The 26,770-nt window shown below is 42.1% G+C and overlaps 1 protein-coding gene across 3 annotated transcripts in view; it reads left to right on the forward strand.

Annotated features, from left to right (window-relative positions):
- The first annotated feature begins 301 nt into the window (after nucleotides 1-301).
- The window catches only part of FBXL13 (F-box and leucine rich repeat protein 13), a 177,235-nt gene continuing 150,766 nt past the window's right edge, over nucleotides 302-26,770 (forward strand). Inside the window, exons 1-8 of one of the 3 annotated variants that reach the window (XM_043552013.1) lie at nucleotides 309-548; nucleotides 6,171-6,289; nucleotides 8,793-8,896; nucleotides 15,625-15,718; nucleotides 16,839-16,906; nucleotides 21,346-21,500; nucleotides 23,242-23,351; nucleotides 25,598-25,717. In XM_043552013.1, coding sequence (XP_043407948.1) covers nucleotides 8,817-8,896; nucleotides 15,625-15,718; nucleotides 16,839-16,906; nucleotides 21,346-21,500; nucleotides 23,242-23,351; nucleotides 25,598-25,717 — 627 coding nt within the window. In that variant the 5' untranslated portion in view covers nucleotides 309-548; nucleotides 6,171-6,289; nucleotides 8,793-8,816. Of the gene's footprint in view, nucleotides 549-6,170; nucleotides 6,290-8,792; nucleotides 8,897-15,624; nucleotides 15,719-16,838; nucleotides 16,907-21,345; nucleotides 21,501-23,241; nucleotides 23,352-25,597; nucleotides 25,718-26,770 lie in introns of all 3 variants that reach the window. The other 2 variants (XM_037889206.2, XM_043552008.1) reach the window with 2 other exon arrangements.

Here is a 26,770-nt window from a genome sequence, read left to right on the forward strand (position 1 = left end):
GGGGGCTCGGAGCAGCGGGTATGAATGGAATTGGGATGGGGGGTTGGAGGGATGAATGGAGCTGGGCTGGGGATGAATGGGGTTTGGGGTAGGGCAGGGGATATAGAGTGGGATGGGTGAGGGGGGCTCGGAGCAGCGCGTATGAATGGAATTGGGATGGGTGAATGGGGCGCTGGGCAGGGCGGTACAAAGTTGGGATGGGCTGAGTGGGACTTGTGGTGTGGGTCATGGGGTGTAGAGTCGGATGGGGGTGACCGGGGAGCGGGTACAGAGTCGGGATGAGGTGAGTGGGGGGCGGGACACGACAATCCCCTCCCCGTGGGACCCCGCCGTACTCTGAGCTGAGGCGCCCAGTGAGGGCGGGCGGTGCGTGGCTGGACCTGTGGCAGCGGGTTGCTAGGCGACCGGGAGCGCCGCTGCCTTAGCCGGGGGAGGCCGCGAACTGCGAGGCCCCGGCGGGGCCCGGCTCGACCATGGCCTCGCTGCGCAACGCGGACCCCGCGCTCCGGGCTTACTTCAAGCGCCACAGGCTCCTCGATGTCTACGAGGTAAAGGGGCCGCGCTGCGCAGATGGCGGCGCGGCTGGGCGCGGAGCTCGGGGTTCCAGCTCCCGGCTGAGTTGGGGAGGGCGGAGCTGCCCCGCCCTTGCCTTCCGGCCCCGCCCTGCCGACGGGCGCTGGGGTTTGCAGCAGTGTTGGCTGAATGTGATGGGGGGCCGCGGCCCGCGTGGGGCAGGGCCCAGGGCGGCGCTGATGCCGGCACCCGCGTGGGGCTGAGCCCGCGTTGGCGCCGGCTGGGCCTGCAGCAGCGCCCAGTCTGTCACAGGGCGTGACCGACACCCTGGCGCCGCCTGCCGGGGTTTGCCGCTTGCAGGGTGACACGGGAGAGGATGAAGTCGCCGGCCCTGGAGCAGTAACGTCCCGCCACCAACGCAGGCCGGAGCGGGGCTGGCCCACTTCAGCTCACCCAGGCTACCATTCTGGGCCCTCTGAAATCATTGGGATGGGAACTTGGCTGTTCACCAGCGGGGCCCGGGGCTCACCCATTGACTTCAGTGGGACTTGAGGGTGCTTACCTGTAATTACATCCACCTTAGGGGTTGTCCCATTATAACTACTCTGGTTGAAAAACGTACCCCAGGAACTGGCAGACTTGGCCCGCCAGGGGAAGCCCCCCTGGCGGGCAGGGCTGGTTTGTTTACCTGCTGCGTCTGCAGGTTCGGCCAGTTGTAGCTCCCACTGGCCATGGTTCGCCGCTCCAGGCCAATGGGGGCTGCGGGAAGCAGCGTGGGCCGAGGGATGTGCTGGCCGCTGCTTCCTGCAGCTCCCATTGGCCTGGAGTGGCGAACCGCGGCCAGTGGGAGCTGTGATCGACCGAACCTGCAGAGGCGGCAAGTAAACAGCCTGGGGCTGCGGGCTTCCTCTGGCGGGCCACGTGCCAAAGGTTGCAGATCCCTGACATACTCTGAACAGCAATTCTTATACCACTCCAAAATCTGTGTGGACTGGGCCTTGCATTTGACTAACTTGTTTTTCTGTCCAAAACTGGAGGGTATTTGTGGCCTCTTGTGCTGTGTCTGCGTTCATGGAAAGCCATAAGGGGGCCCCACAAAGTCCATGCTTTGGCTTGAGCCCTGGGTGGCGGGGTTCAGGGCCCTGGACCATAGGCGCCAACTTCTATTGGCGCCGGTGTGTGCTTGACCCCCCTCTGCCCCCGGCTCTGCCCCCATTCCAACCCCTTCCCCAGAGTCCCCGCCCCAACTCTGCCTCCTCCCTGCCCTTATTCTGACTCCTTCCCCAAATCCCCGCTCTGGCCCCACCTCTTCCCCGCCTCCTCCCCCGAGTGCGCCACATTCCCGCTCCTCCCCCCTCCCTCCCGGAGCTTGCTACAGCTGTTTGGTGGCGGCAAGCGCTGGGAGGTAGGCGGAGGAGCAGGGACGCGGCGTGCTCAGGGGAGGAGGCCGAGGTGGAGGTGAGGTGGGGCGGGGAGCCCTGGAGCCCTGGAGCACTCGCAGAGTCGCGCCTATGCCCCGGGCTTCATCCCCGCACTTTCTGCCTTGGGCCCCAGTGAGTCTACCACTGACCCTTCTCAGCGGACCCCATGAAACCTGCTCATGGCCCCCAGGGGGCCCCAAACCCCTGGTTGAGAACCACTGCACTAAAGTAGCAAATTTCAAACAGTTTGTGCATTTTAATACTTCAAAGAAAAAGAATAGATAATTGAATTACATTATCTGTATTTAGACCAAACCCAATGGTGTCCATCCTTTACCTAGTTGTAGACTTCATTGGCACCTTCCCTAATTTGCATAAAATGGAGAAGATTGCAGGCTCCTACATCTGTAATATAGAAATGCAGTTGTTAAAGACTTCAGGTGTAAGAATATAGCGTGCTGGGCAGCCTGGTGCTTATCTCAAGTTGGGGCAATGCATGCCGTGTCCTGTAATATTTGTATGGCACATACATAGTTATATCAAAGATGAAGGTGGCCATTGACCATGTTAGAATTTGGTGGGCCATCTGTTGGACATCCCAACAGTAAACAGGGACTTGAGGTCTTTTATTAAACTGGTGAGATAAGAACATAAGAATGGCCATACTGGGTCAAACCAAAGGTCCATCTAGCCCAGTATACTGTCTTCCAACAGTGGCCAATGCCAGGTGCCCCAGTGAGAATGAACAGAACAGGTAATCATCAAGTGATTCAACCCCTGTTGCTCATTCCCAGCTTCTGGCAAACAGAGGCTAGGGACACCATCCTTAGTGTTAGTGAATGAAATTGCATATAATAGTGCTAAGAATTGCAGGGGAGAGAAAACTTATCTGAAGTCTTGAATGTTGTAAGGATAGTTAAATGAATATATAATTTTAGCTTTAGAATTATTACCTGATTCTCTCCTACCCTTTTAATTTTGGTTAGTTTTTTCCGTATGAAAATCATTTGAAACTATGCAGAAGCCATATTTCAATTTCCTTAATAGAAACAAAATAATGACACCATGTATGATAAAAGTGAGAGACACTTTTCCTGAATTCATAATTCATATTCATAATCTACTTCAAACCAAACTTGTAGCCAGGATTACCATGGAAACTTTACTAAAGAGGTTTTGAGCAATCAGAGTAACTGTAGAGCAGCTACTCCCCTAGCCCGCTAACTTTGGCATCACCATCATCATGTTCCTATTACACCTCTGGCATTTAGGGCAGTGATGTAGCTCCTCCACTCTTGTCTGTTTCTGGCACGTCTGCCAATGGTTCCCCAGCTGTGCCCCAGGTTTTTCAGCTCGGCTTCCACAGCTCTTCGCCATTTTGTTTTCAGGCGTCCTCGTTTTCGCTTGCCTTCAGGTGTCCATCTTATTGCTACTCTGGTGATGGAATCAGTTTCCATCCGAAGCACATGACCAATCCATCTCCAATGCCTCCTGGTAATGATGGTGCTCAGATTCCCTTGGCTGCACTGTGTCAATAGATCTTGGTTTGAGATTGTTCTGGGCCAAAAGGTACAGAGGATTTTTCTGAGGCAGGTTGTATGAAGTGACCTAATATAACTGCTATATTTGATGATACCCTTGGTTTCTTAAACACACACATTTTAGGGTACAATTGGTTCACATTTTCAAGCTTTTCTCTGTAGCCCTAAGGGCTAGAAACATGCATTAGAATCTCGGCTTTCATTATTTAAAATGATCTCTTGATTCCAGTAGCTGGGGCTCCAATTAGAACATCAACTATCACAAGACTACAATTTTGAGAATAGGCATCACTAACATGGTCCCCAGATGGCACGTATTAATTCTAGAATGCTCATGATGTTTGGGACTATTACTGAATTCAAATCTCATTAGAATTGTGTCAAATGATGCCATTGGGTGGAATGATGGAGACATGCAACTGTTAACATTGCTTTTGAACTACCTGATATCTGAAGGACAGACTGAAGTTCCAGAACCCTGAGATCCATTATCTTCAAGAGGGCGAACAAAAGACTTGTCCGGCTAGACAAGCACACAGTTGGTATCCTATTGGCCAGAACCTGCTAGCAGAGAGAGATTTTCAAAGGCTAAAATGGAAATTAGGCCCTCTAATTCCCATGGAAAGTAAATGGGAGTTAGGCACTAGTAAGGTGACCAGATGTCCGGATTTTATAGGGACAGTCCCGATTTTTGGGTCTTTTTCTTATATAGGCGCCTATTACCTCCCACCCCTGTCCTTTTTTCACATTTGCTGTCTGGTCACCCTAGGCACTAGTTTTTTGTGCCTTAGAAATTTCCCTCAGCATTAGCAAAACCCTCACTAGCTATTTCTCTGTCTGTAGTACTAGTCTTCCCAATGATCTGGAAGACGGTTAGAGCTGAAGAGTTTGCAAGCAAACTACCTGGTCATAAGTATAAAATCTTTTTTTTTTTTTTATCAGTTCAGGTGGTGACCTGGCTGATTAATAATATCATTCTATTTAACAAATGTAAATGAGTGAATAAGTGTGTGTATGCAATTTTTGAACAATTACTGAACACACAGAAACGGAGCCTAGAGAAATGGTTCCTCTGTTCCTACACAAACATCTTTAAAGATGAATGAGTGTTATACTGTTTCAAGATGTTAAAAACAAATGTTGTAATCCTAAAAAAGCACAAATTGATTGTTACTTAAGATTAGGTAATTGTAAAGGGTCTATTATTAATTGTATTGGTAATATGTGTTGTGTGAGTATATTTTGGGTGAAGGAAAGTATCATCCACCACACAGTAACTGAAGTTTAAAAAAGAGGCCTTGGTTAACTGACGTTGGAATTGTAGTCTAAATGTTAATGGCTTGAATCTGGGGGCTTGTCTACACTACGGGCAGAGCCGGCTCTAGGCACCAGCAAAACAAGCAGGTGCTTGGGGTGGCACATTTCTAGGGGCAGCATTCCGGCGCCGGCCATGCCACCCCTAGAAATGTGCCCCCGCCGCCCCAGCTTGCCTCCACTCCGCCTCCGCCTGCTCCCCTGAGCGCGCCACCGCTGCTCCGCTTCTCTCCCCTCCCTCCCAGGCTTGCCGCATGCAAAACAGCTGTTCTTTCCTGGCTTTTTCCCTATGTACAAAACATAGGTTTAGATGGTATTAATAAAGACCTTTAATTTGTGGAACTGTAAGTTAAACAACAGATGGGCACCTTTCTAGGTTATTGAATAGATAGAGTTCATATAAGAATTAGCCTGATTATTTGACATTGTCTTGATTTTAATTTGATAATTTGAATTCTTTTGGATTGTTTTGTTGTTAGCTAGGTAATGTTATGTTAAGTGAGAGGTAGCTGTTTTATGATGTGTAACTGTGCTTTCATTTGAGTTGTTGAATGTTAGGGATAACTTTCCTAATTTATAAACTTTATTAATATCTCGAGTCTTATTTCTTTAGGTTAAGTAATGGGTCTCCCCTGAATTACTTGGAACCTTGGGGAAATTAACGAGAACCAGCCAACCTTTGTACTGTTTAGGCCCAGTTTTTCTCACATCTGTGTTGGGCATTATCATCATTAAGGATTGCTCATATGAGTAAGCGTTGCAGGATCAGGCCGTAAGACACCATTTCTTGTACAGTTTTTTAAAAAAGAATTCCCAGCTCTAAATTTTTGGTGAGATATTTTGCATTTTCTTTAGTCAAATTTTTGTACATATGCTATGCCTAGAAGATCCACTGAAAGAAAAGGAGTGCACGTTCAAATAAAAAGAAAAGCTATAAAAGAGCTCCAAATCTATGAAAAATGCAATTGGTTTAGCAGACTGTTGTTGGCTCAATCCAGCAGAGGGAGTATTTGAACAGCCTTAAGTCCTTTTTGGAAAATGTATTAAGGTGAAATCACACGTGAAGAGAGTCACTATATTGTCCGCATATGTAGTACTCTGCTTAACAGCGTATTATTTATATTGTAATTATTATAATAAATGATGGATTTATAATACTTGTTGATATTGCTGCATGCACCCAGTTATTGTCATCTGGATACATCTTGGAGATTGTCTTTTTACTAGTGAGGTTCAGTAGCAGCTTAAGTTAGAATCAGTTTATCACTTATTTTACTAAAATATTCAGACAGGGTAAATTTAAGTTGTTCATTGTTTGTTGTTTCATACATTAAAGAAAAAGATATTTCGTTACTTATCTTTTGTTTCTTGTATTCCTTAGTTCTGCTTCCCTATGGAAATGTCTTAAAAAGCAGACTATATCTATGCTGACAAAACAGTCTTATTGCACACCCATATTCTGTCTGGCAATGACCCTTTATACAATCGTGCTCCTCCCTGGTAAAGATTATTTTGATTTTGAGAATGAATGAATAGTGTGTTTGTCTATTGACATTGGTCAGCAAATATCACCATTGCCACAGTTATTTCCTGTTTTAAGTATTATTGATATTTTATTTTTAGTCATTTATATTATGATAATGGGCAAAAGGCTGCACTCAGGATCAGGACTCCATTGTGCTGGGTGCTGGCAGATGGAGACAGTCCCTGGTCAGGAGAGTTTAGAATCCAGAAGACAAAATAGTGAGGATTGGGTATGGCATATAGGCAAGTGAATACAGTGATGATTGACACAGTTTTGTTAGTTACATGTTTTGTTGGGTTTTTATTATTTTTTATTTTGGAGTGAGAGGAATGGCAGGAATGAGATATAAGAATAAGATAGGAAATGAAAGTAAAGTAAAGAGAGAATCACAGCTTATGACCTGCCTATCTTTGGTCAGCTGGCAGCCTTTTGTAGGCATTGTGACAGAAACAATCCTTAAGTTTGTTTGCTGTTTTGAGTTTTCCCCATGCACAAGGAAGAAAATGTTTGAAGGAAACTTTGAGAAAGAAGCTGACTGGTGGGCAGTAAAGGTTGGGAACATTGGCATTGAATATCAGTGTCTGGCATTGTGATAAGTTACCAGAGAAGCTATGTAAGGGGAAGGTTCTTAAAGGTAAAGACAAGAAATGTGTATTTGATGTGCTGATTAAGTGAAAGTAAGTAGAAGGGCCTGGAGAAGCGCTTGAGGTATCAGAGTGACCAGCTAGGAAGATTATTTAAACAATAGCATTTTGAATGGACTTGAAGGAGCTGAGATTGCAGGGGTCAAGGCCAGAGATCTGCAATAGTCAGGATGCAAAACTAGGAGAGCCTGAGTGAGAGTTTTGGTGGTAGGTCAGTTCTTAGAGAAGTTATATAGGACGAAGCTGCAAGATTTATACGTGGAGACAGGGTTGAGTCAAAGATGACATCCATATTACAGTCCTGTATAACATGGAGAATGGTGTTGTTGTCCACAGTGATGGAGGAAGTGGAAAGAGGAGGAGAGCTTAGGAAACCCGGGTATCCATTTTTCAGCATAGAAAAATCTCTGGTATTTCAGCTATTGCTGTGTGATGACTGTTGACAAATCCTGTCCTCTTAATGCCAAAAGCTATATTTTCCACTGCCAGGCCTGGGGAAATATTTGTATAAAGAGCAGACTGTGCCCTAGGATAGTCATCTGCAGAAGAGTGGTCTCTCCTACAGTTTTAGGAGTGCAGTTATGATGGAAAATTTCTACCCTGGGCTCCTCTCTTTTCATGGGTGTTCTGGGATATTGCTGTGTACATATAGCCATAATTTGTCCTCATGTGCGTAATGTAACCAGTTCATAGAGTTTGATTTAATCTTTCTTGCCAATGCCATACTTAAAGACAGAGTCCATTAGCATATCCTCTAATATGTCTTTATTTTGGCAGATAACTATACATTGCTTCATCAGGTACTTGTTTGGCTGTGCTCCTGAGAAAACCTTGTTCATTTTTAATCTGTGAAAAAATGAATAATTAATTAGTTCCTTTGAGAATTCCAGAGGATCATGGAAAATGAACGTCTTCCCATCCACCAGGAGCTTAAAAACGTCTCTCACTATCACTTGAAATCATGGAAGCCCTTTTGGACCCATGCATTTAACATTCAACAATGCAACTTCAACCCTGATGAAGCTTGGAAAGCTGAACGGCGTTCACAAGAAGTCACAAATAAACACCTTGTGAAAGATTCAATGCAGAAGATCCCTGGCTTTGATCTCCAACGAAGCTCATTGGCCACCCTAAACTGCATCCACACAAACCATGGCAGATGCAGATACTTGTTGCACAAATGGAAAATTAAAGACTCTCCAGTGTGCAACTGTGGTCACCCAGAACAGACCGTAGAACGAAAATAACTCAATGCCCCATTCACAAATACGAAGGAGGCATCACAGCAATACACTCTGTTACTGCAGACGCAATTATCTGGCTTAACCATCTAAATGTCAAATTATAGTTGTTGTTCTACATTTGCATCAGCCATATGAAAAATGTTCATTATTCGTAAATGAGAAACGAACTAGCCAGTCCTATAACTCACTGCTGAAAAGCAATCGCCCCCACACCTCAATGCACTGCAACATTATAACTGTTTGATGATAGGATCAGTTGCTGGTGAAGGACCCAAATCCACACCTTCTCTACCCTAAAAGGTTATTTGTGAGATATAATTTTGTAATGCTTTTAAAGAAATTTGAAATCCTTGGGTGGAAAGTACTATTGAAGTGCCATATGTTTTATTGTTATGATATGACCAGAGGCATGAGGGCTACAACTTGAAATATACTGATACATACATTATGGCATTTAAAATAAGAATTAAATAAAAGAAAGAGAAGAATTGTATAAATGTTATATTATTTAAAGTTGATTTGGTAGTTGTGTTTAGCATAACAGTTTCAGACATATGAAAGATGTTCATTTAGTCCTTTCTTTTTTGCAGACTCTACTATGTGGTGTATTTGTTATGTGTCCAGAGGATCCACTTAAGTTTTTAGAAGAAAAGATCAGAGAAATAATGGAGAAGGAACTGGATGGTATTTTATGGTACTTATCAAATGTTTTTGTGTGTTCTATGTGCTGTAAAATATTGAAATGTCAATTTTAAAACAGCACTAATGTTGCATTTACTATCACCTGCAAAATAAATATCCCTCGTGCCCAGAGATTAATAGCACATTACAAATGGACTGATTAATATTGAGATTTTGTACTAAAAACATACAAGATATTTTTCCTTTGTCTATTTTTATTTGAATTGTCCACAGAGTATTTACTAAATGTATTTAATATTATATTTCTGTTTATAATATATATTTATTGAGCTCTTTATTTTGAGATAGACATTATGGGCTATGTATCAGAGGGGTAGCCGCGTTAGTCTGTATCCACAAAAACAACGAGGAGTCCGGTGGCACCTTAAAGACTAACAGATTTATTTGAGCATAAGCTTTCATGGGTAAAAAACCCCACTTGTTGTGCCCAACAAGGAAAATAACAAAACACCACTAGTCATCACATACAGCCCCCAGCTAATACCTCTCCAGCAGATCACCAACAATCTACAACCTATCCTGGAAAATGATCCCGCACTCTCACAGACCTTGGGAGGCAGGCCAGTTCTCACTTACAGGCAGCCCCCCAACCTGAAGCAAATAGTCACCAGGAACTACACACCACAGAAACATTAACCCAGGAACCAATCCTGTTGCCTACTCTGTCCCCATATCTACTCTAGCAACACCATTAGAGGACCCAACCACATCAGCCACACCATCAGGGGCTCAGTCAGCATGGATTCACCAAGGGCAAGTCATGCCTGATGAGGATGAGGGGAAAGCGGTGGATGTGTTGTTCCTTGACTTTAGCAAAGCTTTTGACACTATCTCCCACAGTATTCTTGCCAGCAAGTTAAAGAAGTATGGGCTGGATGAATGGACTATAAGGTGGATAGAAAATTGACTAGATTGTCGGGCTCAACGAGTAGTGATCAATGGCTCCATGTCTAGTTGGCAGCCGGTATCAAGTGGAGTGCCCCAAGGGTCGGTCCTGGGGCCGGTTTTGTTCAATATATTCATAAATGATCTGAAGGATGGTGTGGATTGCACCCTCAGCAAATTTGCAGATGAGACTAAACTGGGAGGAGAGGTAGATATGCTGGAGGGTAGGGATAGGATACAGAGGGACCTAGACAAATTAGAGGATTGGGCCAAAGGAAATCTGATGAGGTTCAACAAGGACAAGTGCAGAGTCCTGCACTTAGGACGGAAGAACCCCATGCACTGCTACAGACTAGGGACCGAATGGCTCGGCAGCAGTTCTGCAGAAAAGGACCTAGGGGTTACAGTGGACAAGAAGCTGGATATGAATCAACAGTGTGCCCTTGTTGCCAAGAAGGCCAATGGCATTTTGGGATGTATAAGTAGGGGCATTGCCAGCAGATCGAGGGACGTGATCGTTCCCCTCTATTCGACACTGGTGAGGCCTCATCTGGAATAGTGTGTCCAGTTTTGGGCCCCACACTACAAGAAGGATGTGGAAAAATTGGAAAGAGTCCAGCGGAGGGCAACAAAAATGATTAGGGGACTGGAACACATGACTTATGAGGAGAGGCTGAGGGAACTGGGGATGTTTAGTCCGCGGAAGAGGAGACTGAGGAGGGATTTGATAGCTGCTTTCAACTACCTGAAAGGGGGTTCCAAAGAGGATGGATCTAGACTGTTCTCAGTGGTAGCTGATGACTGAACGAGGAGTGTCAAGTTGCAGTGGGGGAGGTTTAGGTTGGATATTAGGAAAAACTTTTTCACTACGAGGGTGGTGAACACTGGAATGCGTTACCTAGGGAAGTGGTGGAATCTCCTTCCTTAGATGTTTTTAAGGTCAGGCTTGACAAAGCCCTGGCTGGGATGATTTAGTTGGGGATTGGTCCTGCTTTGAGCAGGGGGTTGGACTAGATGACCTCCTAAGGTCCCTTCCAACCCTGATATTCTATGATTCATGGGCACATCTACTAATGTGATATATACCATCATGTGCCAGCAATGCCCCTCTGCCATGTACCTTGGCCAAACCAGACAGTCTCTACCTAAAAGAATAAATTGACAAAATCCCACATCAGGAATGGTAACATACAAAAGCCAGTAGGAGAACACTTCAGTCTCCCTGGACATTCAATAACAGATTTAAAAGTAGCCTTCCTTCAACAAAAAAACTTCAGAAACAGACTTCAAAGAGAAACTGCAGAGCTACAATTCAGTTGCAAACTTAACACCATTAATTTGGGCTTGAATAGGGATTGGGAGTGGCTGGCTCACTACAAAAGCAATTTTCCCTCTTTTGGTATTGACACCTCCTCATCAATTATTGGGAGTGGACCACATCCACCCTGACTGAATTGGCCTTGTCAGCATTGGTTCTCGACTTGTAAGGTAACTCCCTTCTCTTCTTGTGCCAGTATATTTATGCCTGTGTCTGTAATTTTTACTCCATGCATCTGAAGAAGTGGGGTTTTTTACCCACAAAAGCTTATGCCCAAATAAATCTGCTAGTCTTTAAGGTGCCACTGGACTCCTCATTGTTATTATGGGCTATATCCCCAGCTGGTGTAAATTGGCATAGCTTCATTGATGTCAGTGTTGATTTACACCACCTAAGGAAGTGACTCTCAATATATTGAATTACTCATAGACTTATTTTCCATTTTTTATTTCTCACCTCTCTCTCTTTTTGAAACTTAGGCATCACAGTAAGGGAAACAAAACTACAGGCTAAGGGGCTAATCTCATTCACCCTGCAGCCAAAGGGAATATTTCTACTGACTTTGTTGGAGGAGGGATTGGGCCCTAATAACTAACTATCTAAATATATATTGGAGCTGTCACTATAGTATTTGAGTGCCTTCCAAGTACTTCAAAATAGAAATCACAATTACAGTCCAACTTGCTCTCTTTTACTTTTCTCCTTCCCAGTGTGTAGGCGAAATATCTTGATTAGTTTATAGTTTGTGGTGTGAGAGACAGAGCGTGTATGTGTGTATGATTAGCTTGTTGTGGGAAAGCCAAGTCGACAAGATGAGTTTTGTGTTCAGTTTTGAACATGGTGAGGCCCCAGGGCTGTACTTACCTTTTGTGAGAATAAATTCGTAATGTAGGTCCAGCTCCTATGAAAGTCCTGTCTCCTCATTCAAGATCCTTCACTTATAGGTGAATAGTTTCATGGTTCCAGTATAATTCATGTGAAGTCATGCTTGTGAAGAGGTGATCTCTGAGGTACTTATGTCCAATCTATATGGGCTTTGAATATTAGGACAGATCTTCAACTAGACTCTTTTCTTTGGGGAGCCAATTCAGAGAGCAGAGAAGCAGTCTGATGTGCTCTTGGTGACCTGTGTTTCTGAGCAGCTGGGCTGCTGTGTTTTATACCAAGTAGAGCTTTTCCAGGTGTACAGCTTCATTCCTTGAGATAATGAGTGCAATAATGAAACCTGGAATGTTAAACTACCATAATGATTAAATTGAGCTATAAAATAATCTGTAGGAAAGCCTCAGATATTGTATCCCTCTCCTAAGATGGTAGTGTAAAGAAAGAACAGATGTAGGGAAAAAAAGAGAAAATGAGCATTTTTGTTGACTAAGATGTTAGTAACACTCTCTCCAAAGGCTTACATTCTGGAGGCCAGTGGGAATTTTACTGAAGAAGGAGAGCTGGATTGGTTTTAAATCAATTTGCATTAAAGTTTATCTTTTGTAGACAGATTGGATGACTATATAACATGCAGTTTCTCAGGATTCTGCTTCAACGCATCTGCTGTCACTGATGCATCCTATTTACTAAAAGACTGTTTCTGTGAAGTGCTGAGCATGCTAACACCCAGTGAAGTCAGTGGGAAATGGAGGCGTTCAGCACCTCAGCATATCAGGCCAAAAAAGATAACGTTGGTGCTCATATTTAGACAGCAGCTAGGGGAGTTAGGGGACTAAAGATGGCAAAAGGAGAGGGGGAGCAGAAGCTAATGGAGAAAAATGGCTTTGATTTCATAGGGCCAGTCTGCGACTGGCCCATGTGCAGGCACACAGGCAGGAGGGGAAATATTAATGGAACGTCTCTCCCTTACATTCCTTGTGCAAGGGTCACGCACAATTGTAGTCTTTGCACATTACTCCTGGGGGAATTCTGTGTCGCTGCATGTGTACAGAATTCATGTCCCTCGCAGATTTCTTTGTTTCCCTGCAAAAAAATGACTTTCTGACAGGGAAGCAAAGGGAAGCTGCAAGAGCAGTCACGCACCACTCCCTAGCAGCACAGGTACCACATTTCAGGCAGCTGGCAGAGAGGTAAATCACTGTGGGGCTGGAGATACCCCCAGCCAGTGGCTCCTACCCTGAGCCGGGATTGGCTGCTAGTCCTGGCTGGGCTGGAGGCAGGAGAGGACGGGACTTCCTCTTCCCCTGCAAGGACTGGCTGGGGCTGTGTTAGACCCACCCCAAGAAACCTCCCCCAGCTGCAGGAAGCTCAGCATCCTCCCCTGCTTCCTGCCCCCATCGCTCCACAGTTGTGGTGGGGGAGGGGTCACTGCATGGGGAGCTTCTCCCCCATCTTCCCAACCCCTGTGCATCCAGACCTTCCATACCTAGACACCCCTGCCAAGCCTCACCCGATACATCCAAAACCCCCCTAGCCCTCCATACCCAAACCCCACCCCACTGAACCTCAACCCCTGCATCTGGAGCCCCTTGCACGCAGACCCCCTGCCTCCAGACCCCCACCCCACATCCAAACACCCACACCTCTGACCCCCAACTACTTGCACCCAGACTCCACCCCACCAACACCCACTCCCCTAGCTGAGACCCCCACACCCAGACCCCTCCATGAGCCCCAACCACCTTCACCAGGAAGCCCCTGCAAAGTCCCATTGCCCCTGCATCTGGAACCCCCCCCCAACGAGCCTCTGTGCATCCAGGTCCCCTCACACCTAGACCCCCCACTGAGCTGCCTGCACCCAGATTGTCCCACACAGAACCCTCTCACCTCACACCTGGATCCCCCCACATCGAACCCCTTCACAGTTGGATCCTGCCTGGTTGAGCCTGCCTGCTCCACATCTAGTGCACCTGGCACAGAGGGGCAGGGCTCCAGGGTTTTTCTGGGGCAGCCCAGGCCTTGTGCTGTGTAAGGGTCTGGTGCAGCCTCATTGCTGAGTCCGTGTCCTGGGGTGAGAGTGTGCGGACTGCAGGGTGCAGCCAGTGGCCTGTGCTCCTCACTGCCATGCTGGAGCCTCTGCATGTATTTATTGACAAATAGAACTTGCCGAATTTTAAAATACTGTGTGCAGAATTTTTAATTTTTTGGAGCAGAATGCCCTCAGGAGTAGCACGTGGAGTAGTTGCTGCTTCCCTATGCCATCAGGGTCCCTGAAGGGATGAGACGTGAGGAGGAGATGGGGCCGTGTCCCTACTTCCATCTGTACCAGCCCATGGAATGGGCCAGTTGACCTATAGAGCAGATAGCACCATCCATTGGTATGGTGCAGTTTGTGCAGTCTCTCTGCATACTAAACCCCCTCCTGGAGCTCTCTATGACAGTGCTCCCCAAAATTTTTTGTCTGTACCCCCCCCTTACCTGGTTCGTGCTCCCCCTTACCTGGCCACGGTCAGGGCCGGGGGCCACATCCAAGAGCGGGCCCGTGTTTGGGGCCAGAACTGCAGCTGGTGCCAGGTATGGAGCCACAGCTGGTAATAGGGCCAGGAAACTGTGGCTGGGGCTGGAACCAGGGTCAAAGTGCAGCAGGTGGCGGAGCAGGGCTGGGTGGCGCTCTCTTCCCCACCCCCCGTGTGGACTGGCCCAGGCCCTGCCGCGCCCTCCCGAAAGTTCTTCCACCCCCCACAGTTCGGGGACCACTGCTTTGTGGGATTATAGGACTCTGCACACCCCTAATGTTCACTGGAAGCTAAATGTAACAGTTGGCCCATAATTATGGGGTCTTCTGTGTTTACTTTCCGTTATTTTTAATGTCTTCTTAAAAGGTTGAAAATAGAATTTCTTTTTCAATTGATTTTATCTTCTGACAAACCCTAATTTTTTTTCTGTGTTTGTCATGGAAGTATAAATCAACATGGCTGTGTTTTGTTCATTTGGCTATGGGATTACGTTTTTTTTAATTACTTTTACTTCCTATGAATGCTCACAGACTGCTCTGCAGCAGCAGAAAACATTGCATGAAGTTCTGTAAATCATACATAAATAGTGGCTGTTTGAAAATAAAGTCAGCATTAAGAGTGGAAAAATATTTTGTAACTTGAGCATTTTCCATCAGGTTATATCTTTTTAAAGATGGCTTACATTTGACCCCAAATGACTCAGCTGTATCTCTGAACATAGTACCGTACGTAATCTGTTTTGATATACAGGTACTAGGTGAACATAATTTTAAAATTTTGGCTCGTTAACACAGCTGGAATGAAGGTAGTAAGGGTATTAACTAAGGGATATGTGTAATGTAATAATTCATTAGCTGTAGAGACAGGTTTCAGAGTAACAGCCGTGTTAGTCTGTATTTGCAAAAAGAAAAGGAGTACTTGTGGCACCTTAGAGACTAACCAATTTATTTGAGCATAAGCTCAATAAATTGAGCTTGCTTATGCTCAAATAAATTGGTTAGTCTCTAAGGTGCCACAAGTACTCCTTTTCTTTTAGCTATAGAGAGGAGATTAATTTTCCTTCAGTGTTAGTAATGTGGTTTACATGATTTGCTTTTTTGTTTATTTGTTTTGCAGGGATACATGTATTGATTCATCCTTCAGGCCAAAATTAAAGAGGATTTCAGAAACTTATTTGCACATCCTTTTTGGACTAAATGATGAACAACTGGTAACCATCACTGAGCAATTGCACTGAACCTTTACTTTAAAAATATCTTTCACTACAGAAGTGTTTAATTGTGCCTTTAAGTTTATTTCATGATTCTGCCATTTCTGTTGTAGTTTATGTGAAGGAATGTTGGTACCTTGCATTTGTTTCTATATGCTAATTTTATGATCTTTCAAAATGTACATCTTCATATTGGCATGTTGTCCATGCATATGGTAGATCACCAAAAATGGTAGCATCTTTATCAAAATTGGACAGAATTACCAATATAATGAACTTACTTCTATGTTACAATCTTTCCAAGTGCATCTGGACCCAGTTTCAGTTTCATGATTTTCTGTGTATTATTTGGTTTGACTGATTCTACTAAATAAGAACATTAAGGTAATTGGCAAAGGAAATGAAGAACGTTTTTTAGGATTGGGCAGTGGTCCTGTATAATTTATGAAATTACAGAAAAAATCTTTACATGTACCCAAGATTTTGGAAGAGTGCATTTTAAATAGATCCATAAAAATATCAATAATAAGTATAAAATGAGCACTGTACACTTTGAATTCTGCGTTGTAATTGAAATCTATTTGAAAATGTAGAAAACATCAACAAATATTTAAATAAACGGTATTCTGTTATTGTTTAACGGCATGATTAATCACTATTAATTTTTTTAATCACTTGACAGCCCTAATAAGGTTATTAAATTCTAGCAAGCCACAAAGTAAAAGAGAAGAATTTAAAAGAAAAGATAGAATGTTTCTAGCAATTTAATATATTTTATCAGTAAAACAGTGAATTTTGGGGAAGAAGTGCTGACAATGAGCTTGATTAATGCCTTCTTCGTACATACAGTTCAGTTCTATATTTAGTTTTTACCTTCAGATTTTATGCCTGTAAAAGCAGGTTTATATTGAAAAAAGTTGATAGGGGAAGAAAGATACAATTTTCTGTCTATTAAATTTTTCTGTGTATCTGAACATGCATTTCTTTAGACTGTACCATTTAATTTGCATTTATCAATATGGAAAATAAAACTGCCAGGTTTTTTTGGCTATTTTTTAAGCATTCACTATGCAACACCATTTTTAAATTTGTGTATTAATATAATAAATTGTTTGTTTAGATGACTGAAGAGTTATGTGGCAAAGCATGGAACTTTTACAGCAAAAACTTAAAGAAACTGTACTTTCAGTAAGTATACATACTGTACATGGAGAATACTGAATTTTTAGGAAAAAATCCTTTTTGTCTAGAATATTTAGTGTTATTGCAGAAAAAGGTGGTTTTCATTGTAATTAGCTTGAACGTTGTCTGGAGTGGTTCACGACTAAGAATACCAACCTCAGGACAGACTGGTAAGCAGGGCACACATCCCAAACTGGTTGTGAGTTCTATACTTAGATTTCACCAACCAAATAACAATTGTAAACTCCTCAGGCACTATACAGCCTTAACGTGGAGTCACAGACCCCTTGGGCGTTCTGATCTATCTTGCCACCCAGACAAGCTTGACTCTGTGACAGATGGTCACTTTACATCAAAGATCACAACATATTCAGTTTACTCTCAGTCCCAAAGGACCAGTCACTTATTCCAGGTCAGTTTGCACCTTAGGTCTCATGCCAGAGACATCACTTGTAGGCAGTCCTGTAAAAAAATAACTAAAAGTTTATTAACTATGAAAAAAAATGAGAGTTATTTACAAGGCTAAAGCATTTAAGCATACACCCACAAATGAGATACAATCTTAAATTCAAAAGGGAATAGAAGCTTTTATAATAAGCAAGATTTTATGTCCTTTGGGGCTAATTCAAGACAAGCATCTTGGGGATCTCTTGTGTATGTTTAGGAATCTTTGCCCCTCAGAGTCCAGAAAGCATAAAGAGACCCTAATTCCTTCTGGTCAGGGATTTTTATCCCCATTTCTCTAGAGTGCAGGCTGATGGGCTGAGCGCTTCTGCACGTAACCTCTTCATGGGTGGGTGGGAGGAGCAATCAACAAAGTCTGTTCCACAGTGGCTCATATGGATTCAATAGTCCTTGCTGATGAGCGGGAGATAACATCTTCTACAGGAATCCAGGATTTTGCATTATTTGAAATTTTTTTCCTGGTTGGTGAGTTACATAGTTTTAGAACAAACATTTTACAGTTATAGAGCAAATACTTAAGTATTTCCTTTTAGCATGGGTTACAGGTATAAGTAGGATTAATGCATGCAGCATTCTACAAGCATTTCGTAAAGCCTGAGCACTAAACGCATTTTTATAACACTAATATCTGTTTTAACGATACTAACCCACAGGTAAACCAGACTGGTTTCCAGCTATGCATTTGTCAACGATCAGTGAGGCCTGGGGCCTTGGCATGAGCTGGCACCTGGACTGCCAGCGTCACAAACAGAAGAAAGATGACCAAATTAAATTATTTGGTTTTTCTCTTTTTTAGCAATGTTGTTTTGTATTCAAATTGTAGTGAGCTCAGAGTGCCTGTAAATTCCAGGCCCAATCCAAAGTTAATTGAAATCAGTGGAAGTCTTTTGACTTCAGTGGGTTTTGGACCAGGCCTTCCCTGAACAGCCTCTCATACAGATTAATCTTGCCAGAGTACTTAAATCCCAATGGAGACAGGATATTTTGGGGTAGGGTTAAAGTACAGGACTGGGAGTCAAGGATCTGGGTTCCCTTCCTGGCTCTTATTCAGATTTCCTTTGTGACTTCGGGCAGTTCGCTCATTCTCTCCATGGTTCAGTTTCTCTCTCTGTAAAAGGGAGATTTATATAAATATTTACCATATATACTCGTTCATTAGCCCATTGTTTAGAAGCCGACCCCCCAAGATGGATAGGTAAAAATAGCAAAAACTCTATGACCCTTTCATAAGCCGACCCTATATTTCAGGGATTGGCAAACTTTTTGGTTCCTGGCCCATGAGGGTAAGCCCATTAGGGTAAGCCGCTAGTGGGCCTGGACGTTTTGTTTACCTGGAACGTTCATAGGCACGGATCCCCTCAGCTCCCAGTGGCTGTGGTTCGCCGTTCCCTGCCAATGAAGAGAAGAGCAACGGTGGCACGCCACTTCCCGCAGCTCCCATTGGCTGGGAAGGGCGAACCACAGCCACAGGGAGCTGAGGGGCTCCATGCCTGCAGACGCTCCAGGTAAACAAAACGACAGTGTATTAGATATTCAATTCAATGGTTCCATAGAATTTAAAATGATCAAATGTTGGTGTAGACCCTTTTATAAGCTGACTGCCGCTCTTTGATGCGTCATTTTTTTACCAAAAATATTTGGCTTATGAACGAGTATATACGGTACCTGCATTCTGAATGAATTAGTCGTTAATCAAAAATCACTTCACTGTGGCCAGGAATCTCAAATGTCCAACAGTTTTCCATTGGAACTGACATTTAGGGGAGATAAGGTTAGAGGTCCAAAAAAAGCTATTACTTTTTGAGTGGAGAATAGTGCATGTGTCTGATGTATAATTATGATAATCAAAATGGTTAAAAATCTTAGGAAAAATCGTAAGACTGCTCCATTATTTCAGGTTTCACTGTTATCTGACTTTACAATGGGAGTTGGATTAGAACCATAAAATGTTACATTTACAGTTGCTCTCAGCTATGTTCAATTAAATTACATTTTGCTTCCAAATTGGGGATTTTTTGGCAAATAAAAGGGCTGTCAGAAAGCCTCATTTAAGTGGTTTTCTTTCTTGTTGCTCCGACAAAGAAAAATACTGTACTACAATTAATAAACAATATAGAGTCATAGAACTCGAAGGGACCTCGAGAGGTCATCTAGTCCAGTCTCCTGCACTCAAGGCAGGACTAAGTATTATCTAGACCATCCCTGATGGGTGTTTGTCCAACCCGCTCTTAAAAATCCCCAATGATGGAGATTCCACCACCTCCCTAGGCAATTTGTTCCAGTGCTTAAACACTCTGACAGTTAGGAAGTTTTTCCTAATGTCCAACCTAAACCTTTCTTGCTGCAATTTAAGCCCATTGAATCTTGCTCTATCCTCAGAGGTTAACAAGAACAATTTTTCTCCCTCCTCCCTGTAATAACCTTTTATGTACTTGAAAACTGTTATCATATCCCCTGTGTCTTTTCTTCTCCAGACTAAACAAACCCAATTTTTTCCATCTTCCCTCATAGGTCATGTGTTCTAGACCTTTAATCATTTTTGTTGCTCTTCTCTGGACTTTCTCCAATTTGTCCACATCTTTCCTGAAATGTGGCTCCCAGAACTGGACACAATACTCCAGTTGAGGCCTAATCAGCGTGGTGTAGAGCGGAAGAATTACTTTTCGTGTCTTGCTTACAATACTCCTGCTAATACATCCCAGAATGATGTTTGCTTTTTTTGCAATAGCATTACGCTGTTGACTTGTATTTAGCTTGTGATCCACTATGACCCCCAGATCCCTTTCCACAGTTCTCCTTCGTAAGCAGTCATTTCCCATTTTGTATGTGTGCAGCTGATTGTTCCTTCCTAAGTGGAGTACTTTGCATTTGTCCATATTGAATTTCATCCTATTTACTTCAGACCATTTCTCCAGTTTTTCCAGATCATTTTGAATGTTAATCCTATCCTCCAAAGCACTTGCAACCCCTTCCAGCTTGGTATCATCCGCAAACTTTATAAGTGTACTCTCTCTGTCATTATCTAAATCATTGATGAAGATATTGAACAGAACTGATCCCTGTGGGACCCCACTCGTTAGGTCCTTCTAGCATGACTGTGAACCACCGATAACTACTCTCTGGGAATGATTTTCCAATGAGTTATGCATCCACCTTTATAGTAGCTCCATCTAGGTAGTATTTCCTTAGTTTGTTTATGAGAAGGTTATGCGAGACAGTATCAAAAGCCTTACTAAAGTCAAGATATACCACATCTACCGCTTCCCCGCATCCACAAGGCTTGTTACCTGGTGATTACCTTGTTACCCTGTAATAAACGATGTGTGATTCTTTGAGAAAATATTTCTCTTTGGGCTCTGAATCCTTCTGTGTCACTTAAGAGAGCAAGAACAATGTTTAATATATTTTTGTGGAAGGATAAAATAGTTTAGATTTAAAATGTTGATTTATATTCTTCTTTCATTTTAGTTTTTATTCACATTGCCAAAGAAACTTAAATAACATTTTTAAACCCGAGTTCAGGAAAGCACTTAAGCATGTGCTTAAATCCATCACTATTTGGGAAATTGCTTATACACATGCTTAGCATTAAGCATGTGTTTAAGTTCCATTGCCTTCATGTGCTTAAGTGCCTTTCTTGAACTAGATACTTTCTTGAATCAGGACCTCAATAATCACATCTAGCTGGAGCAAGTAATGAATAGAATCAGATCAGTGAGATATTTTACAAACTGATGATGTAACCTATTAATCGAAGGCAGAAACTTTATTCCAATTGGTATGGCTAGGAGGAACTATTATTGAAATATATCACCATTGAAATGACCACCATCCTGTGACTTAAACTGATCAACATAAACTTAATGGCTCAAACTTATCTTCCATGTGCTTTGTATTAAGTTGCAGAGTTTTATGCATTTTATTCCATCCAAGTCAGAAACCACATTAATACAATTATTAACTTTGCCTTAACATTGCAGTGAATGGATGCAATATTGTCTGTTGCAAAAAAACAGTAGAGAACTTATAAAGCAGAAGATGGCTGTTGCAGCAGACCATTATGACACCAGAATAACGAGAGTAGTAGTACAGAAGTGGAGAGCTTGGGCACAGTTTCGCAAGGAACAAATAGTATGTAAGTCTTGCAAGCTGCTTTGCATAAACAAAAATACAATTTATATACTATAAGCTTAATAGTGTTTGAGCAACACAGGAGTGGTGAGTCTTTGAACTCTTTTGTGCATGCAGCTCATTAATAACTTTGCATACTCAGTTATTCACAGGGTTTTAGATTATTGTAAGTATTTGCAATTTTCTCAGGACAAAAATAGATCTTGTATGTCTCAATGCAGAGAAAATAAGTTTTTTCTTGTATAAAATTATTTTTGGGGTTTTGAGTTTGGTGAAAAATAAGATATGAAATTGTTTCTTAGGGATATAATTCTAAGATCTAGTGTCAGGACTGCTATAATAGAAGATCTGTTTTTAAACAGTAACGTCAAAATCCTGGTTGCAGAGCTCCATAATTTAGGTCCGTATCAAATTCTGCTGTGTGACATCTGCATGACTTTTGAAAGGTCATTGAGTTATTTATAAACATTTAATTTGTAAGAGTTCTTGTGACCCAAAGACCAGGTAAATAGTTTAAAGGTATTCTAAATTGTTCAGTTTATTCATTTTGATTTTCAAGACTATTTAGTGTGTATGTGTAAAACAGTGACATAAATTTAGTGTGAACATTTTTAGGATATATTTAAAATATCAAAATGTACGATTGAGAATTCTTCTTGCAGGATTAGTCTTTACTTAAAACAAATACTCTTGTTGAGTTAAATGTGACTGCTCATGTGAGCAAGAACTACTGGGGTGAGTTAGAGTTTGCAGGGTTGGAAATCAAATACCAAATTCTGCTCTCAGATACAGGTGGAACTTATGTTGGTACCATACGAACCGGAGAACAGAATTTGGCTCATATATTTGTACAGTGTCTTCTGTATGTGAAGTATAAAAATTATTTAAAATCTGTTGAAAAATATGTAATTTTAAAGGAAAAATACACCAAATAACAAGCTGCATATAAACCCAGTATAAAAGATACAAGAATTTTTGTTGGAAATGAAAGTGACAGCTTTTAAGAAAATTCTTTGGAGGGTAATCACGATGATACAGAGATAGAATCTACCAGTTTTATAATAATGTGTAGTTCTACAGTCCTTTTTAAACCATTTCCATTCTGAAACTAGTTCAAGTTATTAAAAATCAGATCTTTTAAATCAAAAATACAGACCAGACATACTGGACAAGGAACTATAGCATTTAAAATATGAAATATAAAACAAAACTTTCATAGAAATTAAGTTAAGACTACATTTTTGAATTACCGGTATATTGAAAACACTAATTTGCCTTTATTATTCTTGAACCTTCCCACTCTCAAAATGTTACATGTAAAGTGAGCGAGTGAGTTATGTCCTGTTCCATTTCGCTGAGGACAGCGTACATTTTTTTCTCCACTCTGACAGCCTCTTCAGACTTGCTACTTGTTCTGGAATTTAAGAATTGGTGAACTTACTGGTTTTTGGCAGATCCAATTTGCAGATTAATCATGCCTTTATAGATAGCTATTAAAATAAGATCATATAACGCTTCTTTGCTTTGCCTGGTAACTTAGTGTATTTGTATGAACCAGTACGTATACTGTGAGAGTGTTGTTGCTGCTTGTTTCATTATAAAGAACATAGTTGTGGACAGTTATAAATCTGTAGAGCTGGTTGTATACAGAATTGCATTTCATCAAAGGCATTTAACTGAAAACATTTATTCAGAAATGAGGTCCTTGCTTTCATAACTTTTGTAATCGAATAAATTTTTTCTAGTGGCAGCAATGAGGATACAAAAGGTCTTTAATGACAATTTGTGCAGAACTATCCTAAGGGCGTGGCATGCAGAGGCTCAGAGTTCGGCAAAAACAAAAGCATATTTTGAGGTACATAACATAGAATTTTAAATATTACATGCTGAATGATTAAACAATATATCTCCATGAACTGAAGCTGCGGTGGGAAAGCAGTCCTAGGTAGATAAAATTAAAATGAGCTATTCTACCATGCTACTGCTACCACTGTGGTTACTTAGTACTTAGGTAACACTGTGCATTTTCAAAGCACTGTGCAAAGTTGTTAAACATGAAATCCTGTTAATGCTGGAGTTGCTTTGCAGGGTTGCAGTTTTTATGATTCTTAAAAATTATGTTCTCAGACTTTCACCGCTCTAAAAATATATTCTGAGTGCTTCCATTGTTTGTGATATTATAAACATAAGGGAAATTTTCCATCAACAGAATACTTTTCAACTGCAATTAAAAGGTAACTTAATATTTTTTAAAAAGTATAGGCCAATTTAAGCAAAGCAGGGTCAGGGAGGTGTCAAGTACTCCCCTCTTTGCCAGCAGAACCCATTACTTCAAGAGGGACAGACAGTGTTTCTGTCTCTGTTTTAGTATGTTTGTCTGCATTACAATATTTTATTGTGTTTGAACACGATTCTGAAGATACAAGTTAACTGACATGATGCTGACCATGACTTTGCAGTCACTGTAGACCAGGACAAATCATGCTCAGACATTGTATCAGTTAACCATAATTAAGCCATGATACAATGCTGAATGTGATTTGTCCCAATCTTCACTGACTGCTAAGTTGTGGGTCAGCATTATGTCAGCTAACTCAATTTTTGACAGTCTTGTTCAAACATTAGTTAATATTGACAGAAGGTGTGAATCCTTTGTGGACAGCGTTAGTTTCCATTGTAGCTCCACTGATGGGAATCCCTGGGGTGAGATACTTCGTTAACTGACTTCTTGGCTGCCCTAGCCAGGAGCCTTTTTCAGACCATACTTTTGGTAAGTCCGGGCTCCTTTAAGTCTCCTGCCCCATTAAGAGAAACTGCAGGTACTTTGTGCTAATAGCCTTTTTACCCTCTTCACATACTTTGCTACCAATGTATTCTGTCGCTGGTTACCTCAGCCCGTGGTGAATTGGGCCTATTTTAGTATATGTAAACAAGTATCTGGAATACTTAGGTCCAGTATCCCAACAGATCACAGTTGGATTTGCATCCATAGGATACTGCCTCATTTGCATTGTGAAACATGAGGCTGGAAACCTTGTATTTTTATCATTGAGAGATGCACAAATAACCTACTAATGCACAGCTGCTTATGGATTCTTATTATTAGAGTATATCTCCTTTTTTCTTTTTTTATTAAAAGCTTTTTTTAAAAATAAATTCCTGCAATGTATCCTTCCCATGTGAAAAGTAGTTTCTCTTAGAAGGGTAAGATAACATGTTAGAGGAAAGATTATAAACACTCCTTTCTCGATTATTTTGAATGTATTTATTGATGCATTCATTTTTGGTTTCTTTTTACTAAGGTTACCCGAATTATTTAGGCCCCTTCTCCCATGCCCATGGTTACCCTTTCAGCTGCAATTTTTGGCCAATCTGCCACTTCAGTTACCGTTTTCTGTTGAAAACATTATGGCCTCAATTCTTCAATGGATTTGGGGAATGAATGCACAGAGATGGAGCCTCTGCAGGATTGGGCCTAAATTACTGGAAAAACTCAATTTAGCCCTGATCTTTTAGCCCCTGATGTCAATAACAAAACTCTCATTCCCTTCCATGTTGCAGGGACAGGCTCTTAATTATTATAATAGGAAATAATTTTAAAAAGTCAGAGATACACAAACTGCTGCCTGAAAAATAACTGTGCTCATGGCGGAAAGGCACAATCTAAAACTGCCGCTTTTCCTCACCTGTTCTTTCCTTCTTCCTAATCTCCCTTTCCCATTTTCCTTCTCTTTCTCTTGCTTCCATCTTCCCCTTCTTCTTTTTTACACAGCAAATAACGATATTTCTACTGAACAGTATGTACAAACTATTGTAAAACAGCTGTTTTCTAAAATGCAGGTGTTCTAAAATGCACAGTACACGTATTTGTAAAATACTTCATGAACTTCATCATGATATTGTTGGAGTAATATTATTGTTGTTATTTTATTAAGTAGATTTATAAATCTACATGAATTAAAAAAACTAATTTAATTTAGAAATGTTGATATATTAATTGGGTCTTTTTAATATATCTCAGAACATATTCAGTTTACAAGAAAAGATGACACTTTAATCTGGATAAGGATAGTTATACTTCTGTTGTGTTATTTTTTTCAGCGTTTGGTAAAAGGAGACCAGGAAGAATATTTTGATAAACAGGATGATGTACAATATTCTTCTACCTCAGAAACAGTCAAAGATGAAATATCAAATATACCTGAAAGAGCAATCCTACAGGTTGGTAAAAATTTGTGTACTTGATGGAGTTTTATTTGATACAGTGTTTAAAGAAAAGGACTGAATTATCTGTTAGTGATTGTGGCACTTTTTGCCAGTAAAACCCAGTGTGATGCGGATACAAACCTCACACTGACTAGGAAAGGGTTAATGAACTGCTGTGGGCTGAGTCAGTCTACCCTGCTGCATCTGCAGGAGGCATCAGGATTGGAGGGAGGGGTTAAAGATGGAGAGCCCAGCTCAGCCTGCAGGGAAGGAGAGCAGAACTCCAGCTCTCACTTCATGAGAGAAGCCTGCTTGAGAGACTGATGCCTGTCAGGGCCTCCCTGAGGAAAGGTAGGCAGGATGCAAGACTATTGTGGTGATTTGCTACCAATGCGTTGCTTGTTGTTGCTGGGTAAGACGGCTGCAGGTGGTGGCCCATCTGAAGCGGTGACAGCCAAATGAAAACCTTTTGTTTTGTTTACATAACTGGGGACCCAGCAGATGTTGGCTATGAGCCCAGGAGTGATCTAGGGTTGTCAACTCTCTAACTGCTGAAAATCGGACATCCTTGCCCCCACCCCTTGCCCGACCTCTTCTCCCTGAGGCCCTGCTCCTGGTCCGCCTCTTTCTCCAAGACCCTGCCCCCTGCTCAGCCTTTGTATTCATCTGGCACAATGGGAGCACCACAATGCATAGTTCAGTACAATTCTACATATTCTGTAAGGATAGCTGGTTTTAAATTGGGTTAAAAAATCAGGAGGATTAATAAAATGCAGTTGGGCATTGTCTGAAAAGTCAAACTTGTATTAAATGTTCCGGATCAAATTAGTAGGAGAAATGCATTGTGGGGGTTATTTTTTTGGATTTTTTAGTTTCTTAGGTTTATTGCTGTAATGACATTCTCAGTTGCATCTTCAAAGCATGCTCCACTCTCCTGCATCATGCGGGGGATAAGGCCATGTTGGAGATGAGTGACATGGTCATCTTGGTGGAGTGGCAAGTCTCTGCGAGCCTGGTGGAGGGGATATCTAAAAGGCTATGAACCTTAGTTTGGGGCATGAACCAGCC

This window comes from Chelonia mydas, chromosome 1 (genome assembly GCF_015237465.2).
Source record: "Chelonia mydas isolate rCheMyd1 chromosome 1, rCheMyd1.pri.v2, whole genome shotgun sequence".
Classification (NCBI taxonomy): Eukaryota; Metazoa; Chordata; order Testudines; family Cheloniidae; genus Chelonia; species Chelonia mydas.